At 45.9% G+C, this 27,202-nt stretch overlaps 2 protein-coding genes across 2 annotated transcripts in view; one reads left to right on the top strand and one right to left on the bottom strand.

Annotated features, from left to right (window-relative positions):
• Positions 1-27,202, bottom strand: part of LOC130493502 (keratin, type II cytoskeletal 5-like) — a 203,161-nt gene that overhangs the window by 16,704 nt on the left and 159,255 nt on the right. The gene's annotated exons all lie outside the window — the stretch shown is intronic.
• Positions 24,084-27,202, top strand: part of LOC130493508 (keratin, type II cytoskeletal cochleal-like) — a 28,639-nt gene continuing 25,520 nt past the window's right edge. The window contains exons 1-2 of the mRNA XM_056867263.1: positions 24,084-24,521; positions 26,461-26,669. Of these exons, the coding sequence (XP_056723241.1) occupies positions 24,105-24,521; positions 26,461-26,669 (626 nt within the window). The 5' untranslated portion in view covers positions 24,084-24,104. The remainder of the gene's footprint in view (positions 24,522-26,460; positions 26,670-27,202) is intronic.

The raw sequence follows: 27,202 nt of genomic DNA, 5'->3' as shown, positions 1-27,202 counted from the left end.
CCCCCAGTGGCCTTAAAAAATACACATATCTAGAATGCGGTAATGCACTACATCTAGGGTTGCCAACCTCTTGGTGGTGGTGGCTGGAGATCTCCCACTGACAGAGATCAGTGCACTTGGAGAAAATGGCCACCTTGGGAGGTAGACTCCCAAGGTGACTCCCAATACTCTAATTATACCTAGGGTTGCCAGGTGTGAGCTTCAGGCTGAGAGCGCAGCTGGAGTTAAGGTCGAGTAGCTCAGAGGTTTGTTATGACGACCTGCGCCCCGGCGCGATAACTGTAATCTGTCATGGGAACCAGGCTCAGCCTGGTATCCAACGGTGCCTTTCTGATGTATATGTTTCAACCTCCCCACTTCCCCCCACTTGAGTCCTCGTACCTTTTCCTGTAAGTTGCTGCTATACACCTTATGCTTCCCAAATAAACTGCTTCTTAGACGACTCTGTCTGGATGTTCTGTTGTTTTGGATTTGACAGGTGGACTCAGACCTTACACCAGGTCCCTCTTCACCACTGGCAGGAGGTTTTTGGGGCGGAGGCTGAAGAGGGCGGGGTTTGTGGAGGGGGAGGGACTTCAATGCCATAGACTCCAATTGCCAAAGTGGCCATTTTCTCCAGGTGAACTGATCTTATCAGCTGGAGATCAGTTGTAATAGCAGGAGATCTCCTGCTGGTATCTGGAGGTTGGAAACCCTAATTATACCCAACTGAAGTCCCCACTCTCCAAAACCTGCCCTCCTCAGGCTCCACCTGCAAAATCTCCTGGTAGTTCCCAACTCGGAGCTGGGAACACTAATTATATCTGTTTTCAACTTATGGACAGGAAATTGTCTGCAATGCAGAGCATGCTACATCAGGCCTAGTAACATGGGTACCCCTCTGTTGGAGAACCACCCGTGTCTCCGCGGTATGAGTTTGAGTAAACAGGGCGAGCTTATCAGGTGCCAGCTGATGCCAAACCAAAACTAAGAGGCCCAATCACAATAACATAAACAGCAAACTCATAACTGTACATTCGTCTGCCAACTAGAAAGCATACGTTCACATCGAGAGATCATCAATCCATCTCTCTTTTATTGTCAAACTACATGAAGGGTAAAGGATGAAAAGGCAGGATGCTCAAGAAAGGACGAATGGACTAGAAAGACGGTGAAGGATTTAGCATTTCAACTGTTGTTAGCGATACCTAAGTCGATGGATGATGAGCGGCACAACATAAATGAAGAATGCCTCCGCTCTCATTCTGCAGGGAGGAATACAACAGAGCCAAGGTCAAATGGCAAAAATGGTGAAGATCTGTCAACAGAACCCCGATCTTCAGGTTTATCACATTTCAAGGCCTCTCCCTAGTCTGTACCACACACTGAGTTTGCTGCGAAATTACAATCCTTGGGAAAACATCTTGAGATCCAAACACCCTGGATCCACCCTTTCGCACAGGAAATCCACAGCATATAGTTGCAACACCCAAGAGAATGTGTGCCTCCAGCTCCAAGGAAAGAAGGGGAAAAAGCAAGCACAGAAGCAAGCACACAGGCAGTATTGCTTTCGCAGCAACATAACATCCTTCCTTTTGGCCCTTAAACACCAAAGTGTTCTGTGCATAAAGGAAATTCCTCCTGTGACTGTATGGCATTCTGTTTGCTAATCTGAATGAAATGAAACTCAGCAACTGACTGGTTATCACATGGAATACAATGGATGATTCAATGGGCCATTGGTCTGATTCAGCAGGACTCTTCTTATGTCCTTGTGTAAAAGAATGCCTATTAAGATTCTGGTTTCAAATCCTTTGGTCTTTTCTACCAAGGGCTATTAGGATCTTTTCTACTTAACCCCCCCCTCCAGGGCCAACATCAGCATACTCTCAGGTGGGGCAGCTGCCAGGGTCCAGAGCATCTCATGGGGTCCACAGCTAGGGTTGCCAACCTTCAGGTGGTGGCTGGACATCTTCTGGAATTACATCTGGTATCCAGGTGACAGAGATCAGTTCACCTGGAGAAAATGGCTGCTTTGGAAGGTGGACTCTAAGGCATTATACCTAAGGTTTCCAACTGCCCGGTTGTGGCAGGCAATTGCCCACGAATCAACTGGGCTGCCCGCTGACCAGATGATGGTCAGTGGGCAGAAGCAGAAAGGGGGGAGCGATCCCTGCCCCGTGCACTCCCAGGAACCCTCCAGCCTCCCGTTCCAAAGTGCAAGCCAGATCAGTTCTGATTGGGCTTGCTGTGTGCGAAGGGAGGCTGGAGCCTTCCTCCTAGCCCTGCTGTGTGCATGCTCTGACCTCTCAGAGCATGCACCCAGTGGGATTTTGAAGGCTTCAGCCTCCTTTTCCTCACTGCAAGCCCGATCAGCCCCGATCTGGTTTGCAGCGAGAAAAGGGAGGCTGGAGCCTTTCTTCTAGCCCTGCTGTGCGCGCCCTCTGATCTCTCAGAGCGTGCACAGAGCGGGGCTTTGGAGGCTCCAGCCTCCCTTTCCATGCTGCAAGCCCAGTCGATCCCGATCAGCCTTGCAGCATGGAAAGGGAGGCTGGAGCCTTCCTCCTAGCCCTGCTGTGCACATGCTCCACAGAGCATGAGCATAGCAGGGCTAGGAAACTGAAAGTGGAATCGGGAGCGTGCAGGGATCCCTCTACCCAGCCCTGCCCATAAGAAGCTCCCGCCCAAGGTAAGTGGGGTCCTGGCAACCCTAATTATACTCCATTAAAATCCCCCCTACCCAAACCCCACCCTTCTCAGGAGTTTCCCAACTGGGATCTGGCAACCCTACCTCCCCATCCCCCACTAGTGGCCAGGCATGGGTTGGGCCTGTGGCCTCTCATTCTTTAAACAGGAAGTGGAAAATTGGCCTCCCAAAAATATTATTTACTCATTGGCTTTACTGACCTACTTACTTGCTTTGGTTCCTCATTATTTCAACTCAGTACTCACTTGCGTAGTTTACACACTTAACTCACTTATTTGCCTGCATTATTTAGTAATTGCTATTTGGCCAAAGGAAGTGGAGTTTTTTCCAGGGTTTTCCATAGGAGTGCATATGGAATTATCTTCATTTAAAATTCTCCTTAGATTTGCGGGTTCCAAACCATTCAAGAAAGGCATCTACAATTTTGTACTACGATTGGACGGATGCAAATATGCATACATGTGCATTCATTAAATCACAACTTATGGAACAGTCAAATTTCTAGAAATTGTGGAAGGCAAAAGCATTTGGAAGTGGCAACTAGGTGTTCCTTAAGATAACTGAATTAAAAAAATAAGCTTGCTTAATTTTTCTACCTCATAGTTTGGGCACCATCTTGGAAGATGGCTGCTATTTCTTAGAAATTGATATGGAAGGTAAAGGTATTTGAGTGGGAATTAGTGGCAACAAGAGGAGGACCTGCAAGGACTTGTAGAGGGCATCTCATTTTCCTCTGTATCCCCTCCACCACTATTTCCTCTTTCCCTCCTTCTTGCAGTTCTCATGTCCTTTCCATGCTTCCTTCTCTTTCCCACCCACCAAGCAATTGACCTTTAATCTGCCCTCCCATCTTCAGTGGGAACCCAAAGCACCTTACATAGTTCTTCTGCCTCCATTTTATCCCCAAAATATCTCTGTGAGGTAGGTTAGGCTGAAAGTGTGTGACTGGTCCAAGGTCACCCAGTGAGCTTCCACAGCAGAATGGGAATTCAGACTTGGTTCTCCCAGATCCTACTCTGAAACTTTAACCACTATATCACACTGGCCCCCTCCCCCTGCTTTCTGCTGCTACAAACCAAGGCTTGAAGGCTGGCAATACTATTGTGTTTGTCTAGTAAGCCCCACAATGACCATTGCAGAGGACATTAATTTCATAAAGGTACAGGTGCTGTATCTATTATTCTGGGTTTTTTTTAACCCCCAATGTATTTTTTTTGGGTAGATTTGAGATTCAGGTTTATAGAAACATCTGTCTTGTCTGTTCATGGTTCAAAACTCCAGATTTAAGTATCCACAGAAAGGGCCACTTTGAGCATTAGATATATTAGATATATTGACTATATGTTTCTTAAAACGTGCACTGTATTGAAAACTCCTTCTGTTGCCACAATCAGCCTTCTCCTCAAATATCATAATCTGCTGTGTTTCCAAGATGGTGGCCAAACTGAGCGTATAAAATTTGGCAACCTAGATTTTTTAATGCATTTTTCCCCATTAAGAAATACCTTCTTGCCACAAATTCCCCAAATGCGCCTTTTCAAATTTCTAGAGCCATTTTCTAAATTTCTGACCGATATAAAACTGAATGCATTTGTATAATAACATCACTGATTTAATCAATTTGCACCTGTACTAGTGCATGTGAGTAAAATGTAAGGAGGAAAGAGTCAAGAACAGAAAGCTGCAGCAAACGGTTCATGGGCCAATTCTAAAATTAATTTTAGAAATTCTCCAAGTTAAATGGGAAGGCAGGTACAGCAGGGTGCAAGACACGGGGAACTCATGAAACAATGGAACAAAGTAGGGAAGATCCAGTTCCATGCATCCTTAGTTTGCAGCTCTGCAAATCAGGCAATTAGAAAACATTGGGAAACAAATCGGAAAACATCTGCATGTATATTCAAGCTAGAGATAATTTTGGATTTCTCCTCTCTGCTATTTTAACCTCAAACACCCCCTTTCTATTTCTTTTCTCCCTTGCAGAAATTGACCTCCTGATCCTTTACTTTTGCATTGTTCTTTTGTGCCCTCACTCTTAATTTTTCCTGTAAAAATATATGACGTTTTCAACGTTCCTTGGGCATCCGTAGATCCGACGTATAAGATACCTCATGTGCACACTGTTTAGACCGGGCAGAAAAACTGCACAGCTTGCCCACACAATACAAACACATCTCCAAAAACCAATAGATGAAAGCACACTATTTGTTGACCAAATAGGAACCATTTACTGATCTTAATCCTCCTTTTAATTTATTTGTCATACATATTACTGTTCCGTATTGTAGCTTTTTTGTTTCCCCAAATAAACGCATTAAGTAATTTCTGCCACTCTTTTAAAATCATTTCTGGAATTTCAGCTGGAAGATTGTTAAATAAGAAATTTAACTTAGGAAGGGTCATCGTTTTTATTGTATTTATACATCCAAAAATAGATAATTTTAATGACTGCCAAAGTTGAAACTTTTTTAAATATCAGCTATTAACCGGTCAAAATTCAATTTTAGCAAGTCATTATTATTCTTATTTAACCAAATACCCAAATATCTTATTTGGGTAGTTGACTTCATTTCCACAGCCCAATCATAATTTCTATACTCATTAATTTGTGTTAAACCACATAATCTCAAATTTCCCTACATTCAGTTTCTATCCAGACACTTCTCCATAATATATTATCAGGTTTTTAATTTTTTTTACCAGAATTCTCCATATCAGATTTTTAAAAATAGCTATATCGTCTGCATAAGGACTAATTTTATATTGACTTGTCCTTATTTGATGCCATGGATTCTTGATTCTTCTCTTATTGCAGTTGCTAAAGCTTCTAATGAAAAAGCAAATAAAAGAGCAGAAAGGGGGCAACCTTGACTCCTCTAATAATTCCTATTTGTGAAGACAAACATCCATTTACTTTTATTTTAGCATGGCATTGTGCAACGTTTACTGATCCTTCTTCCAAGCCTACCTCAATTATTCATTTATTCGTGATAGTTCCTACTCTCCTCCCACAATGTACTTGTTATTTGTGTCTGGCAGAGGGTAATGGGTTTTTAAAACGAGATATTGGTGCTTTAAATTCTACAGGACAGGCAAATGGAAAACACTAACATTAGTGTTTGGTTCAAAATTAAGCCTTGAGAACCTGCCTTGTTCCCCTGCATGGGAAGCAGCGAGACCTCTTTATGGCTGTTCAAAGTGGTACAATGGCACCACACATAGTCTCGTCTGACCAGATTCCTTCTCTCAGCCCATCAGTGGCTACCTTCCAGGCAAGAAAGACTCATCCTGTTTTGTTACCCATCTTTGAGTTGTTTGTTGTGTGACAGGGGAAGTTATGCTTTGGGAGGAGAATTCCTCATATATTCTCCTCTGAAGGTGTCATTAGCGCCTGTTTGTAGAGTTCATTTGTACATCTAATGATGGTTTATGTACCGGTTTTGTATTTAGTTAAAGCCCTCAAGCTTGGGTGTCTGCATACTAAGCATCCATTACCTGTTATTACTCCCTTTGTTACCTTATAGGTAAATGCTTTCTCAAGAATTTGTACCATGTTTGGAGGCACATCACACCTACCTGGAACCAGCAGCATTGATATTGCAATAAACACTAAACAATGAATATGTCTAGTCTCACCAACTGTCTTTGATATGGGATCAAACACTTAATGCAGGATTCACTCCACAAGATATGGTGATACTCAGATGGCTTTTTGAAAAGATTACACAGATTCCTGGAGACAATAGGTCTATGAATGGCTGTTAGCCATGATACCTACAGTACGTGAAAAATCCATGTTCAGACTTGGTATCATACTTAGGGTTGCCAACTCTGGGTTGGGAAATACTGGAGATTTTGTGGGGTGGAGCCTGAGGAGGGCAGGTTTTGGGGAGGGTCTTCAATGGGGTATAATGCTATAGAGTCCACCTTCCAAAACAGCCATCTTCTCCAAGGGAACTGACCTCTGTTGCCTGGAGATCACTTGTAGTAGTGGTAGATCTCCAGCCACCACCTGGAGGTTGGCAACCCTATTCATACTGAGTATTAGGTACTGGGACCAAAAACAGGGGACGGACATTAACATCATGTCCCACTAGGGAGTGCCTTACAAGTAGGATTGCCAGGTCCCTCTTCACCACTGGTGGGAGGTTTTTGGGGCAGAGCCTGAGGAGGGCGGGGTTAATTAAACAAAAATATGTGGTTTATTTAAATACAAACAAAACATTCTGGATCATAAGTAATTCAGCACTTTTTTTAACTATTGTAATGAATATTAATGAGAGGAGGCAAAATCTAAACTCTCCCTCCCCACATAGAGGGGAAGGCATGAAACCCACACATGCCTGACAGGGGGTGACCCTAACATGGGGAACAGATGGGTGGCAGGGAGTGGTCATAGGGTTGCCAACTCCAGGAAGAGAAATTCCTGTAGATTTGGGTATGGAGCTTGGGAAGGATGGGGTTTGGGGACGGGAAGGACCTCAGCATGATAGGATGACATAAAGTCCACCCTCCAAAGCAGCCATTTTCTCCAGGGGAACTTATCTCTGTCATCTGGACAGCACTTAAAATTCAAGGAGATCTCTAGGCCCCACAACCCTAGGAACAGAGGGGGGAAATGTGCAATCAAAAGGATTGCCCAGCTCAGGGGGGGGGGGGGAAACCCATTCTATTGTCATTCACCTCAGAGCTCCTGGTCACTCTACTATAGATCTACACACCTAGCCTGAGGCAGAGACAATGGAGGAATTCCCTGCATAGGATAATTCTTTTCATTTCTAGCATTCTTTCTTCATCCCCACCTACACTTACATTCCTACTTTATTGTTTTAAATGCTCTCCATTTCAGTTGGGGGGTGGGGGAGACAGCAGAAATGGGGTCATGTCCATAACTTTCTAAAAGATTGACACCTAGCCTACAATGGCAACCCTAATACTGAACTATGGGAAACGGGGAGACTCCTTACTGTTCACTGTAGCCCTTCATCTACAGGAGACCAAGATAAAACTTGTAAGGTAATGTCTAAAACTAGTGATTAATTTTTTAAAGGAAAAGTGTAGTTCTCATGCTGGCCCAGGAGCCTAAGGAGGGCGGGGTTTGGAGAGGGGAGGGACTTCAGTGCCATAGAGTCCAATGGCCAAAGCGGCCATTTTCTCCAGGGGAACTCATCTATATTGGCTGGAGATCAGTTGTAATAGCAGGAGATCTCCTGCCACCACCTGGAAGTTGGCAACCCTAGTTGTAACAGTGAGAGCTCTCCAGCCACCACCTGGAGGTTGGCAACCCTACCCACTGTAATGATGGTGGTGAAGATACTCAGAGGACCTCTGTGTGGGAGCATACAGACATAGTTAATTTTATCATAAATTTATATTCTGTAAATACCCACATCACATTTTAGGCACATTTATGACCTTCTCTACTAGTAGGGTTGCCAACCGCCAGGTACTAGCTGGAGATCTCCTGCTATTACAACTGATCTCCAGCCGATATAGATCAGCTCAGCTGGAGAAAATTGCTTTGGCAATTGGACTCGATGGCATTGAAGCCCCTCCCCTCCCCAAACCCCGCCCTCCTCAGGCTGACCCCAAAAACCTCCCGCCAGTGGCGAAGAGGGACCTGGCAACCCTATCTACTAGGCTGAGCCAAACCAAAAGAAACCTGTTTTTCTGGTTTGCAGCAGAAGCTGGATTTTCATAGCGCCGCTGACATCCATGTCAATCACAAAGCCCCTTCCTCCTCCTCAGGACAGACCTCAGGACAGTGCCGATTGGCTGACAAATCTTTCCACCTTTCCTCAGAGCAGTTTTTAAAATAAAACAAGTGTATCAGCTGTGGAAAAATAAAGCACCGAATCAGCATTTGAAAGGCCCTTCAAAACAAAGACAAAATAACATCCTCCGTCTTATCAAAGAAGGGAAGAACAAGGAATGGGGCTCAAAATTATGAGGGCCTTTTATGCAGGGCTGCTTCCACCCATCAGAGGTCGCCTTGCTCTCCCCTCGCGTTTTGCCCGCGTTTTCGAGGTGGCCTCCGATGGGCAGAAAAGGCATGCATCATCAAAAGGAAGCCCCAAAGCAGTCGACGGGGGAGACTGCGGGGAAACAGCCCTGCGTAAAAGGCCGAGGTGTAATTGTGTTGATTGAGGACTGAAGTGTGTGTGTGTGTGTGTGTGTGGGATGAGCTCATACTCAAGTAGAAAAGCTCACGCCCACCAGTTCCAGTTACATCCGTATGCATCCTCTTAGTACCTCACAGAAACAAGTGAGTGTTGTCAACCTTGACATTATATCCTAGATAAAATTGCTACTAAATTTAGTATAGACCACTAGGAGGGTTTGCCTGAAAATGCAGCATCATATTGCACCATAAAAATCCACCAGAGCTTGCGCAAGAGGAAAATCGGCTGCATAATATATTCCAGATGCACAAACTGTTCTGCAAAGCTAAATGTTCTCCTGAACAATTCATACTGCCCGATAACATATCCACAAACATGGAGAAGTGCCAGCTTCAGACCTTCTTACAAATTAACACCTTCTCTTTATGTCTATTGGTTTGGATGCAGGTGTGCCCATCCAAAATAAGCGATTGCCTAACTCTGAGGCTTGACTTTTTTTATTTTAATGTTTTTAATGTGACGGAAAGAGGTAATTTGAGAACCGGTAAGAGGCAAATTTCTTCTTCTTCTTTGACAGCGTGGCTCAGGCCGTGGTTGATGATAACGTGGACTGAGTGAGGCTCCAAAAGGGGATTAAAAAATAAGTGAGAGGAAGTGATGCAAAACCGAATGTGAGTGTATCCAGCAAGAATCCGGGGCGGCTCAGGTTGATGAGTCACAAATGAAAACTGCAAAGACTAGTGTTTTGCAAACTTTCGACCTTCAGGGGACATTTCCCAACATCAATTTGATTGTTCTGAAAATCAGCAGAAATGAAGCAGAAAAATACCCTTTGGGTGTTGCAGATGACATTCATATTTTGGAGCGCGCGTTCTGTTCATATGGAACACTGGTTCTGCCTGTTGAACCTTACCATTTTTCTGGATTAACTGGTCATGCAGCCTAGAAAACATCCAATATTATTCTATAGCTGTTCATTTCAGGTTAAAAAAAAAAACACATTAAGGGAAGACAAATTGTTTTTCAGAGAAGCCGGTGGGGGGGGGGGGGGGCGGGGCATTACTGATCTTCTCACTGAGGGATACCTGATAAGTTTTTAGTAGGGTTGCCAACCTCCAGGTACTGCTAGGATAACAAAGGAACCTATGCTGAAATAGGTAGAGACTGAGATAATTAGCAGCACGTGGGCTCAAAAAATAAGAAACTCAAAAGGCTGTGCAACAGGTAATTCCTGAATAGCACCAATCAATGGGGCTTAATAATTATTACCTAAGATATAACTAAAGCAAAATAACAATTGGAATAGAGAAATAACACAACCCAAGTCTTTAGACTCTGTCTTCATTGACAACTTCTCAATATTACATAGACAGTATGACATTTAGCAATTTCATGTCAATTTAAAGGTACAGATTCAAAAGCAAACTATAAATGTTCCAGTCCAGCAGTGAGGACTGTCTAGTTGGCGTGTTGCTGCGTAAGGGCTTGTTGGGCGAATTGCCGCGTTGGCAACAATGTCATTGTACAGTTAAGCCGACACACCGCAGAACAACAATTTATTAAGAGCTGATGAAGCCACTGAAACGTGTTCTGACCGGTTACATGTCCGCCCTTTCTTTTTCCCCGACCACCCTAGACGGCCCCCGCACACGCTAGAACCTTATCACAACAGCTTTCGGGGTTCCACTTCCGGCTTGTCCGAGGCAGTGCGACCGCCGCAGTTTCTCCTTTGAAGTCGGGACTCCGTTTTCTGTGCAATTCTGTGCGGTTCTTCTGTTTAAAAGTTATTCTTTCTATAAATCAATTGTAGCACCATGGTGCATGTTGTTATACTTCAACAAATTTGCTTTTGAATCTGTACCTTTAAATTGACATGAAATTGCTAAATGTCATACTGTCTATATAATTCGCAGTGGGTAGCCGTGTTAGTCTGTCTGCAGTAGTAGAAAAGAGCAAGAGTCCAGTAGCACCTTAAAGACTAACAAAAATATTTTCTGGCAGGGTTATGAGCTTTCATGAGCCACCGCTCACTTCTGAAGAAGTGAGCTGTGGTTCACGAACTCATACCCTGCCAGAAAATATTTTTGTTAGTCTTTAAGATGCTACTGGACTCTTGCTCTTTTCTACTGTCTGTATAATATTGAGAAGTTATCAATGAAGACAGAGTCTAAAGACTTGGGTTGTGTTATTTCTCTATTTCAATTGTTATTTTGCTTTAGATATATCTTAGGTAATAATTATTAAGCCCCATTGATTGGTGCTATTCAGGAATTACCTGTTGCACAGCCTTTTGAGTTTCTTATTTTTTGAGCCCACGTGCTGCTAATTATCTCAACCTCCAGGTACTAGCTGAAGATCTCCTGCTATTACAACTGATCTCCAGCCAATAGAGATCAGTTCACCTGGATAAAATTTTCTGGTAAAGTGGTATGAATACACTGGGGGGCAGGGCAGTAGGGGTTTGTGTTGCCTGGTCTCCACCAATTCATCGGACAGCGCATAATAGGGTTATCAACTCTCACTTGGGAAATTCCTGAAGATTTGGGGATAGTGCCTGAGAAGGGAGTAATTTGGGGAGAGGTCTCACTGGAGATGTTATGCCATAGACTCTTTTCTCCAAACTGGCCGTTTCCTATAGAGGGATTTATCTCTTTAGTCAGGAGATCAGTTACAATTCCAGGGGAATGTTAGGCCCCAACTGGAGGTTGGCATTTTTAGGGCATAATGATGTCATGGTTCGGGCTGTCCAATGATATAATAGGATTGGGCCTGAATAACAATATTAATACCAGTAGTTCCACACACCACTAGATATGTATGACATGGTATGTGTGTGTAATCATCAACAGCTAGTACCTGGAGATTGGCGACCCTACTTCCAGTGTAACCAGAAGTGACATCATACTGTCACTGGCTATGCTCTAGCTCTAGCATTCAGTCAAAACTGTACGGTTAAACAGTATAGTTTTGGCCGGTCACTAGAGGTTTGCTGGAGATGTGATGATATCACTTCTGCACATGCAGAATGTGACATCACTGTGTTGCCAGCAAAGTTATTTCATCACTGGCCAGAGGCCCCTCCCCAACAGTGAGTCTCGTGCTGGTTGCCAACCTTGTGCTGGCAACCCTAACTCCAGGTCCCACCTGGAGGTTGACACCCCTATGTGTGACTGGCCCAAGGTCAACCAGCAAGTGTCCATGGCAGAGTATAGGTTAGGCTTACCAACCTCCAGGTGGGGCCCAGAGTTCTCCTGGAATTATGCCTGATCTCCTGACTATAGAGATCAGTTTCCCTGGTGGAAATAGCAGCTTCAGAGGGTGCCACATCCCACCCCAAATTCCACCATCTATAAGCACCCCCCGCAAATTTCCAGGAATCTCCTAAGTCATAGTTGGCAACCCTACATTCGAACCTGGGTCTCCCAGATCCTAGTCTGATACTCGATCTGCTATATCACACTGGTATCCATATAACCATACTATTGGTTTATTGACCATTTTCACTCCTTCTTTGCCACAATGGGGGCCAAAGGTGGCTTACATCGTTCTTCTCCTCCAGTTTATCATCACAACAACCCTGTAAGGTGGGTTAGGCTGGCTGACCCAAGGTCATCCAGCAAGCTTCCACAGCACAGTGGCAATTCAAAACTGTATCTCTCAGAACCTAGTGCAACACTCTTAACTCCATATCCCTGTACTAGGGTTGCCAGTTTTTAAACTGGTCCCTCTAGCTGTCCCTTTAATATCAGAATTAGTTATCAGGTGATGCTATTTAACTTCATGTCATCAAAAACTACAGCTGCTCATTTCCACACATCAAACCTCTGTTGAAGGGCTAGGACATTTCTTTCCTGTCCCCTTGACAAACTTCAGCATGGCATACTGGCAGTTCTTTACTGATTTAATTAGCCTACCTATATTCTCCTCTCCAGAGATGGTGCAGGTCATAAGTCTAGGGGGTAAGATTCAAAATAGTGTCAGGAAAGCTATGGGGCTGGGAGTGATCAGCGTTTAAATACTAACATAGGAGATTCCTAAGGCACACCTGTCTGTAAGTAGCTCCCTCCAACCTAGAAATTATCACTTTATGTTAGGTAGGTTGCTGTGTAGTGAAGGGAATGCAAATGTACAGAGTGTCTGCAGTTTCAACAATCAGGGAAGGAAGTATTCAAACCGATTTAGATTCTCCCAAAGATGTTATTTTGTATGCAGAGAGAGGTGGTGGGGCTTATTTATTTAATTACTTACTTCGTGTAAACCCTGCCTTTCTCCCCAAGGAGGACACAAAGTGGTTTTCAGTATGTTCCTCTCCTTCATTGCATCCTCACAACAACCCTGTGCGGTAGGTTAGGCTGAGAGTGTCTGACTGACCCAAGGGTCACCCTGCAAGTTTCCATGGCAGAGAGGGAGGATTTGAACTTGGGTCTCCCAGATCTTGGTCTTGCTCCCTAACCACTACATCACACTGGTTGGATATTATTCCCCCGTTCGGCATTCTACCCTGAAGTATTTCTTTACCTGGAGTCATAGTTTCTGGAGAGTGTGATACCTCTTCAGTACTTTAGCTAATCCCAGATTTTTGGTAAAGTGATGACAGAAGCTTAATTCATTGGTGAGTAAAAGACACTCTGCACAGGTTCAGAAACATATACTCTTTTGCACCGGTACAGTGACATGCAATTAAAGCAATTGTTTCCAACATGGTGCCTGTGGGCTCCATGATGCCCATCGACACTTTTCCTGGCACCCGCCAAGCGTTTTTAGAAAGTAGGCAGGGCCAGATGGAGCTTTTGCCCAGGAGGGCTTGTCATTGGCTGAGCAGATTTTTAAAAATGAGGATCCTTGCAGAGTGACTGAAGGTCAGCAGTATGAATATGCAAGAAAATATTTTTAAACTGTATGTTCATTTTAAAAGGTGTCATTAGGGCTGTTGAAAAAAAATCGGTAAAATTCGGGTTCGAGTTTATTGGCCATTCCCCCCCCCCCAACCGCCGGGAAAACCCAAATGCCAAATTTCCTATACCGGCAAAGGTAGGGATTCGGCTTTAAATTTGGGTTTCCTGAAAAATTCAGCCATTTAAACCCAATGGAGGCTTTTCATGGCCTTTTGTGGCTCCTGGGAGGGCATTTTTGGAGGTAGAGGTCCCATATTTTCAGGGTAGCTAGAAGGGACTCTTTTTGCAAGAACCCCCAAGTTTGGTAGAGATTGGGTCAGGGGGTCTGGAGTAATGGGGACTCGAAGGGGTGACCCCCATCCTCTTCCATTGAAATGCATTGGCAAAGTGGTTGTGTTCAGATTATTTAGTGTGATCTTTGCAATGTATCTCAATGGCGAAGCCGGACTTTAAGTGGTGGGAAGGTTCGCTCCGCGCCTCCATAGAGATACAATGTTGTATCTCTATGGAGGCATGGGGTGAACTTTCCCACCATTTAAAGCCCGGCTTCTCCATTGAGATACATTACAAAGATCACACTAAAGAATATGAACACAGCCACTTTGCCAATGCATTTCAATGGAGGAGGATGGGGGCGATCCTTTCCAGACCCCATAACACTTCCAGACCCCATTACTCTGGACCCCCTTACCCAGTCTTTACCAAACTTGGGGGTTCTTGCAAGGAGAATCCCTTCTAGCTATCCTGAAAACGTGGGGCCTCTTCCTGCAAAATTGTCCCCCCAAGAGCCATGGAAAGACTTTCCCGAAAAAGCCGGATTTTTATCCGGCTTTTTCAGGAATGGCAAATCCAGCTTTGCCAATTTCCCAGATTTGTGCTCAGTAAACCCAAACCCAAATTTTACTGAATTAGCATTTTATTTTATTTTTGGTATTTTTTCAGTTTGGTTTTTACCGAAGCAACAGCCCTAGGTGTCATGGTAAGCAGAGCTTCACCTGAAATGCGGAAGGGTTATGCATAACCTCACTCTCTGACATTCTGTGACTGGCTCCACCTCCTGTACCAGCCATTTTTGTGGTTGTGCCCACCACCTATGTCAGAATTCCAATAGTGACCACAAGCTTTGGGGACCTCTGAATTGATGAATGAAAACAAGCCAACACCAGACATTTGTTTTTCTCTTTCTTCCTTGTTCTCCAATGACTCCCACATATCTCTGAGATAAATTTCCCATTGCAAACAGAGATGGCAACCTCAAAATAGTATAGCTCTTGCTCCAGTTTTCTCCCCAATGTGAACATTAACAAGAAAAGAAGCAAAAGACGGAAGTAGAAAAGCTTATGGATCAGAGCAGATGACAATTAGTTTGGTCAGTAACAGGTTAACTGGCTCAGCTCTAGCCAATTTTCAGGTTCACTTTCACCATTCCAATAATAAGAAGAAGAGTTGGTTTTTATATGCTAATTTTCTCAACCTTTATTTTTTTTTAAAGAAGAATCAAACCAGTGACAATCTCCTTCCCTTCCTCTCCGCACAACAGACACCTTGTGGGGTAGATGAGGATGAGAGAGCTCTAAGAGAACTGTGACTAGCCCAAGGTCACCCAGCTGGCTTCATGTGTAGGAGTGGGGAATCAAACTCGGTTCTCCGAATCTACTGCTTTTAACCTCTACACCATGCTGGCTCTCCAGAGGCAACCCAGACAAAAACTGCTTGTACATTTCCCATTATATCTCTACAACAAATGTGGCTAGCTTTAAAAAAAAGGGGGGGGAGCTAAGAATTTAGGAAGGGAGCATTGTGTATCCCCCCCCCCAGCTTCATCAGTTTACTCTGCATGGCCCCAGTAGGGTGCTTGTAGCTAAAAGCCTGAAGAACCAGAACAGTGGGACTGTAGCTAAAAGGTCGAAATGAGTGTATGAAATTAGGGGCCAGTTCAGCCAACATATGGTGAGAGGAGGGTTGCAAACAGGCTTGGAGAAAGAAACATCCTGTCCTTTTAATAGAAGCTTAATGGGAGGTTATTTACCATTTAATGTTATTTACCTCCATGCCATGAAAAGCTTCAACTGCCCATTAACAGAGTATAATCCTGGATTAAAGGGACAGGACATGTTTCTTCAGGCCTGTTGGTAACCCTAGGGTGGAATGCCTTACCTCACTGTCTGCCTGGCACACCTGTCTATTTCAAACACCTCTGTCTGTCTGTCTAGTGCTGTAACATACAAATACAGCCCAGTCCAGTGAACATAGGTTCTGTGGATGGACTTTGAGAATTTATGATATTAAAAAATCAACCACACGTTCAGAACCTATGTGAGTGGGATCTGAATCCATTCCATGTTATACCACTGCAGAGAAATTGAAGCTGAGTTTCAGAAATGGATTTGCTGGGCTTGCACTGCCAGAGTGGGCCTGGTTTCTATTGGGCATCTGCACATTGACCTGGGTTTTGTTGGCAAAAGTAACCCTCTGCTTGATTTGTTTTGTGCTGTGACTCTCTAGTTTGACATTGGTTCTGTTAGGCTTTGCAACATTGGCTTGAGGTTCTGCTGAATTCCTGGGTTATGGTTTGTTTCTGTTGGGCTTGTGTTGATTCTTGGAGTTGGAGGCATTGACCTATGGTTGCTCACAGGCATGCCTCTGCTTTTTCCCTGGAGGAAAAAAGGCTGTCCTCCCCATTGGAAACAATGGAGGATGGATGGGGGCAGCTTCTTTAGGTGCCCATAAAATTGGACCTCCTGATCCAATCTTTACCAAACCTAGGGATCCTTTGTAGGAGAGACACCAGCACTATGCTGCAAATTTGGCACCTCTACCTTAAAAAACAGTCATCCAGACCCCCAAAATATTCCCAATAGGGTATAATGGAGCCAAATATATTTGGACCCCCCAAAAAAAGAACCTGACCCCCCCAAAAAATACTGATATTGGAATTCATGAATAGTCAAGAATACCAATATTTTCCAGCTCTAATATACCTAAAAAAATAATAATTAAAAAACATTTTTATGCACACCTGTACTAACTACATGATGCACTCTTCTCAGGAACGTCTCCAAGTCAAATTGAAAGATATGGTCGGGGGCTCCATGCTCAGAATTTGATTCCTAAGTGTTTGAGGGCCAATTCAGATTGGGACTGTGGAATATGGGGAGGGCGACCTTCTGGGGAACTTCTATTTGTCTCATTGTGGAAACTTACATATAGCCTTTCTGTACACATTTAAGTTTACCCAACAGGGAAATGGCAGCTTCTGAGGAATGTTTCATGTCAGGAAAAAAGTGCAGGGTAAAGGCTTAAGCATGGTGCAGTTCCAAAGTGAATTAGGCCCCATGCATCTGGAAATCAAGCTGTGAACCTAGAATTCCCAATGGATCAGGGACATATCTGGGAAAAGTGTACCATGCGTGGTATGTCATTTAAGGGTTGCCAACTGTCCAGAAAGAAAATGACCTTAGTTGCTCCTATGCCTTTAGCATCAACAGGTGAAAATTTCATGGCATGGAGTTTTGGCCTTCAAATGTCTGTAGATCAATCTGCTTTTAGAAAAGTAGAGGAACTCCACAACTCAACCCTAAAGAGCATTAGGCTCAGCTGGAAACAACCTACTGGTGGTCCCTGGCCCTAAAAGTGTCTGGCTGTCCTGGACCAGAGCCAGGGCCTTTTTGGCTCTGGCCCTGGGCTGGTGGAATACTCTGTCAGATGAGACCCAGGCCCTGAGAGACCTGAATCAATTCTGCAGGGCCTGTAAGACTGAGATGTTCCACCAAGTCTATGGTTGAGGGCAGGGATGGTTTCCATCTTGCTGGCCTCCCTTCCCCTCATCTTCCCTTCCCTTCCTTTTTATTTATTTATCCTATTTTTGTAGTTCCCATCCCTCCCTTTTGAAAGCGTTTCTAAATTGTTGGGGTTTTAATTGTATTAATATGATGTGAGCCGCTCTGAGCCCGACTGAAAGTCGGGAAAGGGCAACATGCAAGCCTAATAAATAAACACACTTTCTTCATATCCACAGCCTCCTACTCAGGTGGTTAATGCGGCTTTATGGATTTGAGTTGCAACTTTTCTGCAAGGTCAACCAGATCCACGGTACAATTAAACATCCTATTATACCATTATGATCGGTTTACTAACATGCTGTATTTCAGAAGCCAGTGTGGCAGAATAAATTAATTCAATCAGACAATTAATTGATCAGGCAGAGAAAAGCCGTCAGCAATGCAGCAGGTGATTGTGGGAGAGAAGACACAAGAGCGCCCCTGTTTTCTTTTGTGACATGTCAGAGGACTTGCTAATCCAGTGGTCTTCTGTATGGGGCAGAACCCTCAGGTGGGCCCTGAAAGAGTTGAGGATGCCGACCTCTAAATGGGGCCTGGAGTTCTCCCAGAGCTACAACTATTTCCAGATTATGGTGGTCAGTTCCCTTGTAAGAAATGGCAGCTTCAGAGAGTGGAGTTTATGGTATACCACAGAGACTGGGAGAAATGGAAATCCTTATCCCCTCCTTAAACTCCACCCTTCTCAGGAACCAGCGTGGTGTAGTGGTTAAGAGTGGTGGTTTGGAGCGGTGGAGTCTGATCTGGAGAACCCGGTCTGATTCCCCCACTCCTCCACATGAGCGGTGGAGGCTAATCTGGTGAACTGGATTTGTTTCCCCACTTGTACACATGAAGCCAGCTAGGTGACCTTGGGTTAGTTATACTCTCTCAGCCCCAGCCCCACCTACCTCACAGGGTGTCTGTTGTGGGGAGGGGAAGGGAAGGTGATTGTAAGCTGGTTTGAGTCTCCCTTAAGTGGTAGAGAAAGTCAGCATATAAAAACCAACTCTTCTTCTTCTTCATGCACCACCCCTAAATCTTCAGTAATTTCCAAAGTTAAAGCGGTCAACCCTATACAGATCAAAAGGATCCAGTGTCTCTGCATACAAGCCAAGAAGAGCTGCAGGGTGGCAAGGTGAAGTCACTCATATGGGCTGTTAATGCATGGGTATTTTCGAAATTGTTTGTTCCTCCTCTGTAGCGCGCCTTTCGATCACATGTTCCAAAAATTGAATGCATGGTGCAGGGTCTCGCAGTGGGTGGAGGCAGCGGCATGGCTCTGCACTCCTCCACCATGCTGTCCCACCAGTAGAGGTGAGGAGAGGTGGGTGGAGGTGGCGGTGACAGCTGGTGGAAGGAGCCACCATCGCTCTGCTGTCCCCTGGGTGAGGTGGGAGGAAGCCAACACCCGTTGGAGGTGTGGGAGTGGAGAGAAGGGGAGAGTGAGGAGAAGCCGGCAGCAGGTGGAGGCGGCGGCAATTGGAGGAAGGAGTCGTCGTCACTCTGCTGTCCCCAGGGTGAGATTAGGGGAGAGTGGAGGGGGAGAGTGAGGGTGTTGGGGCCAGAAAGGTGCCATTGCTGCTACCGTCAAGCTGATCAGTGGCTTCTTCCGGTGGGGAAATTGCTTTTTGTAGCAGCGAGCTAAAGGGGAGTCGACCCGGACGCAAAATGCTCCTGCAGGCTCTCGCATTTGCAGCGAGGCTTGATTCAAAGTTGCGAGAAATCAAGAACTTAAAAACACGGGGAAGGTCCAGAATTGGGTGGGTCAAACACACAGGCTGGAGATATCCATGCGTGTTGACAGGGGAGATTCACAACATGACCGGGAGATTCCCTGGGCAAAACGGCCATGCATTTTCCGCCATGGTTGCCGACCTCCAGGTGGGCCTAGAGTTCTGGAAGTACAACTGATCTACAGACTACAGAGATCAGTTTCCAAGGGGAAAATGGCAACTTCATAGAGCAGGTGAGCCCCGTGGCACAGAGTGGTAAGCTGCAGTGTGTGTGTAAAGTGCCGTCAAGTCGCAGCCGACTTATGGCGACCCCTTTTGGGGTTTTCATGGCAACAGACTAACAGAGGGGGTTTGCCAGTGCCTTCCTCTGTATAGCAACCCTGGACTTCCTTGGTTGTCTCCCATCCAAATACTAACCAGGGCTGACCCTGCTTAGCTTCTGAGATCTGATGAGATCAGGCTAGCCTGGGCCATCCAGGTCAGGGCAAGCTGCAGTACTGCAGTCCAAATTCTGCTCATGACCTGAGTTTGATCCCGACAGAAATTTGGTTTCAGGTAGCCGGCTCAAGGTTGACTCAGCCTTCCATCCTTCCGAGTTGGTAAAATGAGGACCCAGCTTGCTGGGGGTAAAGGGAAGATGTCTGGGGAAGGCACGGGCAAACAACCCCGTAAACAAAGTCTGCCTCGTGAACGTTGGGATGTGATGTCACCCCATGGGTCAGGAATGAAGTGGTGCTTGCACAGGGGACCTTTACCTTTTTTACATAGAGCAAACTTTGGCATACCATAGATTTCAGGTGAAATCTAGGGTTACCAACCACCAGGTGGTGGCTGGAGCTCTCCTGGGATTACAGCTGATCTCCAGGGAACAGAGATCAGGTCACCTGGAGAAAATGGTTGCTTTGGAAGGTGGGGCTCTAAGGCATTATACCCCATTGAAGTCCCTCTCCCCACTAAACCCCGCCCTCCTCAGACTCAACCCCCAAAATCTCCAGGTATTTCCTAACCCAGAGCTGGCAACCCTAGTGAAATCCCTGTACAGAGTCCCCCCCTCCTTACAGGCAATATTCCCAAAGCTCCAGGAATTTCCCAGATCAGAGTTGACAAACCCCGGGTTGCTCCATGGCTCTGAACTTTGAGTTGTTCCTCACTGTTAGGGTTGCCAGGTTCCTCTTTGCCACCGGCGGGAGGTTTTTTGGGGAAGAACCTAAGGAGGGCGGGGTTTGGGGAGGGGAAGGACTTCAATGCCATAGAGTTCAGTTACCAAAGTGGCCATTTTCTCCAGAGGAACTGATCTCTATCGGCTGGAAATCAGTTGTTGTAGCAGATCTCCAGCTACTACCTGGAGGTTGGTTACCCTACTCACTATGGTACACTTTCTGGTGCTCTGACTGTGTTTCTGGGCCTCTTTTCTCTTGGTCTGGGACCAATGAGGACATAACTCTGGCTCCCCTTCTTCCTGACACATGATTGTGATGTTACATGTTCGTAGCTTTGTGGGTTCCATGCTGCTATCTAGGGTCTAAATGTAGACCCAAGGTCTCAAAAGGATGAAGACCTCTGTGCTAATCTATGGGCCACAGCAACCTTAAACGGCTTTCTTCTATAGGAGAAAGTCAATGATTCCCCCACAGGCAACAGCCATGTAGGGTGCTCCGTTTTTATAAGCTTGTTACTGTAAGTGCTTTTAAGAATAATGTTTGAGTATTTCATTGTTATTTCACACTGATGTCCTGCCAACAGTTCCTGCTCAGACACTCTCCATACTTTGCTTTCCCCGCCTCTCCCTCCGTCTCTCTCTCTTTTAAAAACAATACAGCAACACAGGTGTGCAAATGAGCTTAAGACTCTGATGCATGCCAAAGCTCTGTGCCTACCTAACTTTGCTCCCAGATAAAGCTCCCCCCCGCCCAGTGAAGCAGAACACATTGGAGGCCTCCTTGTATTTTGGGTTGCCATCCTCCAGGTACTAGCTGGAGATCTCCTGCTATTACAACTAATTTCCAGCTGATAGAAACCCGTTCACCTGGAGAAAATGGCCACTTTGGCAATTGAAGTCTATGGCATTGAAGTCCCTCCCCTCTCCAAACTGCACCCTCCTCAGGCTCTGCCCCAAAAACTTCCCACTGGTTGCAAAGAGAGACCTGGCAATGCTACTTGTATTTGCTAGATAATGGGAAACCCTACAGCACGGAACCATTAACAAGCATGCCTTGATGTTTGCTCCAACTACGGGCTTTGTTGTTTCGGGATTTTCCATTTTGTGACTCACAGCTAAATGGTCATCTGGTGTGGATATAATTGAAGGGTGTGTGTGGGGGGGTGGATGTTCTTCGACTTACAGCCTTGGTCTCGCAAATCCTTAATGAACACAGGGAGAACTAGGGTTGCCCTTACTTGTATTTATAATAGCTCCCTACAGTAGAGAAGAGCAGCACTTCAGAGTTCTTCATATCTTATTAGAAGAAGACGATTCTCTTGAAGGAAGACGGGTCAAATCTGTGGGCTGGGAGGCTGTCGGTCTAATCACTCAGCCATTACCATGGTGTCCAAAACAACAAACAGAACCTTTGTTTGTGATAACAGAATTGGTCTGAGACATTCCCAGGGCAAATTCCCGTCTGATCCGTCCCTCCACCGAATGAAACCGTTTGTTTGTGCTAGAACGGACATCGAATTCTGCTTAAAGTCAGCCCACGCAGCTGCTGACCTGCTATGCAACCCGTAGTCTATTTGTTGCGGTCTGCCAAGTATTTGTAGAGCGGCCAGCTGACCTGCAGAACCGGTAGGCAAAGCTTTTCATAACTGGGAAACAAACAGCATTGCCTGCTAGCGTCTGCATATGAAGTTGTAGTAAAAGACGTAGGAGCAAAGGGCAGTAAAAAAAAAGCATTACCTCTTTTTTACAGTCCCAGGCCAGGAGCAAAAACACAACCCTTACCAAGCTAGCCATTAGTCATGGCTGATGCATTCCACTTGATGGATCACACGTTTATGTGACTTGAGGCAATGCTAGGGTTGCCAACTTTCAGGTAGTAGCTGGAGATCTCCTGCTATTACAACTGATCTCCAGCCCATAGAGATCAGTTCACCTGGAGAAAGTGGCTGCTTTGGCAATTGGACTCTATGGCACTGAAGCCCCTCCCCCAACCTCACCCTCTTCAGGCTCCACCTGAAAAATCTCCAGGTATTTCCCAACCTGGAGCTGGCAACCCTAGTTGCCACCCACCTAGCCTTGTGTGGCAGGGGCATCTAAAGCAAGGCCTGCTGGTGTGATAAACCCTGGCCTGTATTCACATGATCACACTAACCATAGTCAGCTGTATTAAACCCAAGGTTTCACATGATTTTTGAACCGAGCCAACCGAGTGTTCGCCTGTAGGATATAGTGGAAACAAGATCTAAATAAGAGGTAAACCAAAAGCAGCCTATTTGCCTGATTGTTCTGCTTGCCCTAGGGTAAACTGCTACTGGACTGTCGAAGGCTTTCACAGTCAGAGTTCATTGGTTCTTGTAGGTTATCCGGGCTGTGTGACCGTGGTCTTGGTATTTTCTTTCCTGACGTTTCGCCAGCAGCTGCGGCAGGCATCTTCAGAGGAGTAACACTGAAGAGGAGAGACACTGTCCTTCAGTGTTACTCCTCTGAAGATGCCTGCCACAGCTGGTGGTGAAACGTCAGGAAAGAAAATACCAAGACCACGGTCACACAGCCCGGATAACCTACAAGAACCAATGCTACTGGACTCTTCCGCTGCTTTTTTTTTGTCTTTTTGTTTTTTGCCGTCAAGTAACATCTGACTTATGGTGACCTCATAGAGTTTTCAAGGCAAGAGATGTTCCGATGGGGTTTGCCATTGCCTGCCTCCATGTCAAGACTCTGGTATTCCTTGGAGGTCTCCCATCCAAATACTTGCCTGGGTTGACCCTGCTTAGCTTCTGAGATCTGAGAGATCAAGCTAGCCTGGGTTATGAGTTGCCAGCTCCTGGCTGGAAAATAATGGAGACTTTAGGGGTGGAGCCTGAGGAGGGCAGGGTTTGGGGAGGGGAGGGACTTCAACGGGGTACAAAGCCATAGAGTGCACCTTTCAAAGCGGCCATTTTCTCCATTTTCTCTGTTGCCGGGAGATCAAACGTAATAGTGGGAGATCTCCAGCCACAACCTGGAGGTTGGCAACTTAAGCTATCCAGGTCAGGCTCTTCTGCTTACTCCTTAGCAATTTTGCGTACGGCAATAGCCCTAGTGTGAAATTTGCAAGCGAAATGAACCTTCCACAGAGCCTTTGGAATAGCACATTATCAGCAGTGCATACTGTGGCAGAAGTCAATTGCAGCGAGCGCATAAGACATTTTTCAACATGCCTTCCCACTCCCCCCAACAGAGTTCCTTTGGTTTCATTGACTGATCTCTGCCTCCTTTTTTGTGCTTGCCATGGGAGGTGACCAGCACCTTTTTATTGATCCATATGTAAACAAAAAGGAATGAAAAAGGGGGGGGGATGTCTTAAGGCTATAAAAACCTACAAAAGGGAGGTGAAAGGCTGCCAGGGAAAGCGCAAGGTGCAGGGAGTAGAGCGATAGTGTTACCATGGCTGTGGTTTTTTCTTCTTCTTCTACGCTCAGCAGGTTGAATGCAGTGGGACGGCTGCCAGACACACCCAGTCCTTCCAGGCAGTAAAACGATCCCTCTGCCCCCAAGCCAAGCCCAGCTCTTTCTAACAGATAAAAGGAGAGGAAGTGCCGTTCTGCAGGTTTAGAGGGACTCTCTCTCTTTAACGCCACCAAGGCTTGTTCGATATCTTCCCTCCCCCACCCATCTGTATCTTCTAAAAAACCCTGCTTGGAGAACCATGGCACAAATCAGTTATAGCTCCCGCTCAGCAGCCAGCCCAGGGGGGTTTAGCCAGGTCCGAGTCAGCTCCGTCTCTTCGTCTCGTGGCGTCGGAGGGGGCTCCAGCTTCAGGAAACCCGGTGGCTTTGGCAGCTCCAGTCTGTACAGCTATGGCTCTGGAGGCAAGAAGATCTCCACCGGTGGTGGAGCCAGCTTCTACGGTGGCCTGTCTTCGAACGCTCGCCTGACTGGTGGTGGTTATGGAGGAGGCTATGGTGGTGGGTTGCCATCTCCAGGGATTCAAGAGGTCACCATCAACCAGAGCCTCTTGTCCCCGCTCAACCTGGAAATTGACCCAACCATCCAGAAGGTCCGCAAGGAGGAGAAGGAGCAGATCAAGACCCTCAACAACAAATTTGCTTCCTTCATCGATAAGGTAAGATATAGTTGACTTATCCTGATACTTGTCTAATATCCCCCCAAAAAGTCCATAGGTGTCTCTTGGTGGGCCCTCGGTCACTTGCCACAGCATGGTGAGAGGCTTGATATTTCTCTGCTGAAAACAGCCAGACACTCGAAGCATTGCATATGTTTTGTGATGGGCATCTGGGCCTTCATGCTCACAAACCCCCTTTAGGCTCAGAACGTACTGGCCAACGCGATCTGGTCATTATTGGCTGGCTGATCGTCCCTATTCATTGCCTGATCAATGGAGGCCTTGTCAGCATTGCAACTTCTAGTCAAACATGCCGGCTTCTGAACGTGTTTATAAAGAGGTAGCACCTTCCAGATGCGGAAACACCTTACTTAACTTTCGCATAGTGTCAAAATGGCCATTGTACCACATACTGAAAGGGGTATCTTCATTCTTTCTGAAGCTTCGGAACCCACTTCAGTAACCAAGAGGATCCCGTGCTTGATAGTTTCTAGAATCATTCCTCGTTTCTAGGCACGTTGTAAGTCGAACCTGCCCTGCTTTTAAATAACCATACCTGCACTTGTAGCTGTTAACCCATGCCCTGCTCCACCTGCTTCCATCCCTTGAACCATCTCCTTGGGTTTCTGAAATGCTTGCGACGATCGCTTCGACAATCTCCTTTTTATCCTGCCCTTCCTCAGGGAGTTCAGAATGGCATGCATGGTTCTCCTTTCCTTCATTTTATTCTTAAAACAAGCCTGTGAGGTTAGATTCAGAGAGAGTGACTGGCCCGAGTTCACTTAGTGAGCTGGATGGCTAATGGAGGATTTGAACTCAGGATTTCCCAATCCCAATACCATGAAGATAGTTTCACAGGGTAGCCATGTTTGTCTGCGGCAGAACAGCGAGTCCAGTAACACCTTAGAGACCAACAAGGTTTTCAGGGTATGAGCTTCTCTCAGATATAAGTTGGAATGGAGATCCTGGAGTCCTTATATCCCAGTCTGAAGGCGGGAGGAGTGTTGCAAAGGAAGGAGTCAGGATGCAGAGGTACAATGCAAAATGTAATCAGCGCGATTAGAGCAGGGGAGAAATGCTTAGGAGCAGAAAATCAGCGTCTGTAGTGAGATGCTACACCATACTGGCTCTGAATCATGTTTTAACCTGCTGCGTCTCACTATCAAGACTTCCTCTGTTACGGTGTAATTTGTAATTACTGACACAGGAGGAGCTGGGGGGGGGGGAATCCTCAGTTACAAACCGACCTGTGTGCAAACATTGGTTCAACATGCAACCTGTGAAATGGCATTGCACCTTCAAAATGAGACTGACAACTTTTGATATTCACATTCCCCACCCACCCGAATTGTTGACTTCATCTTGCTGAGCTTTCCTTTAGACAGGATAAAAAACCCCGACCAGCCATGAAATTAAATGGCCAGCCTAGGCTGTTTCCCTATCCTCCCCTGCTTGGGGTTGTTGGGAAAGAAAAATGCAGTAAAATACATTGCTGCGAGGGTGGGAACCAAATGAAACCCCAGGAAATATCTACATTCAAAAAGGTTTTAGTTTGTTTGCAAAACAGATACCTGAATCCAGGCTTCGGTTGTTCACTCCTTGATCTGTGTTTGCATCTGACCCTACTAATGTTAAAGTCGGTGGAAGCCTGACCATGAAGCTATTAACTGCTGCATTTGAACATAGTTTTATCCAGGAAGCTCCCTTCCCCTTAAACGCTGCAGACCTTGTGTGAATCTCCCTCCTCTCCCTCCAGCCCGCCCCCCGCCTATGATTCCCCAGATGCTTCACGCTCATACATTTTTCACCATATCAAGTTCTGAAAGCTGCTGGTCATGCAGGCTCTTAATTTTCTCCTTGTTTAGTGGCATTTGCAGTTAAGTTGGAAGAATGTCAGGCGCTTTAAAATGTGCCCACGGGCTTTCCCCCTCCCTCCCAGGTCCGATTCCTGGAGCAGCAAAACAAAATGCTGGAGACCAAGTGGAGCCTCTTGCAGGACCAGAAGACCACCCGTAGCAACATCGCCCCCCTCTTTGAGGCCTACATCAACAACCTCCGACGGCAGCTTGATGGCCTGCTGAACGACAAGGGACGCCTGGAGGGAGAGCTGAAGAACATGCAGGATCTTGTGGAGGATTTCAAGAACAAGTAATGGGCTTCTAACGGTCCTTGCAGAGCTCGGGAGGGTGAGAGGGCATCTTTGCAAATGCATCACGCAGATTCCTCCTCTCAGACAACTTGAGCCTGATGCTTGTGTGCGTGTAAAGTGCTGTCAAGTTGCAGCCGACTTATGGCGACCCCAGCAAGGGGCTCGCTCGCAAGGCAAGTGAGAAGAAGAGGTGGTTTGCCATTGCCTTCCAGCGTGGTGTAGTGGTTAAGACAGGTGGACTCTAATCTGGAGAACCAGGTTTTATTCCCCACTCCTCCACATGAGTGGTGGACTCTAATCTGGAGAACCAGGTTGGTTTCCCCACTCCTCCACATGAAGCCAGCTGGGAGACCTTTGGCTAATCACAGTTCTCTCAGAACTCTCTCAGCCCCACCTACCTCACAAGGTATCCATTGTGGGGAGAGGAAAGGAAGGCAATTGTAAGCTGGTTTGATTCTCCCTAAAGAGTAGAGAAAATTGGCATGTACAAACCAACTCTTCTTTTTCTTCTTCCTTTGCAGTCTTCCTTGGC

The sequence above is a fragment of the Euleptes europaea genome, chromosome 1 (assembly GCF_029931775.1).
Source record: "Euleptes europaea isolate rEulEur1 chromosome 1, rEulEur1.hap1, whole genome shotgun sequence".
NCBI classification, from domain to species: domain Eukaryota; kingdom Metazoa; phylum Chordata; class Lepidosauria; order Squamata; family Sphaerodactylidae; genus Euleptes; species Euleptes europaea.
This window is presented reverse-complemented; position numbering and strand designations above follow the sequence as displayed.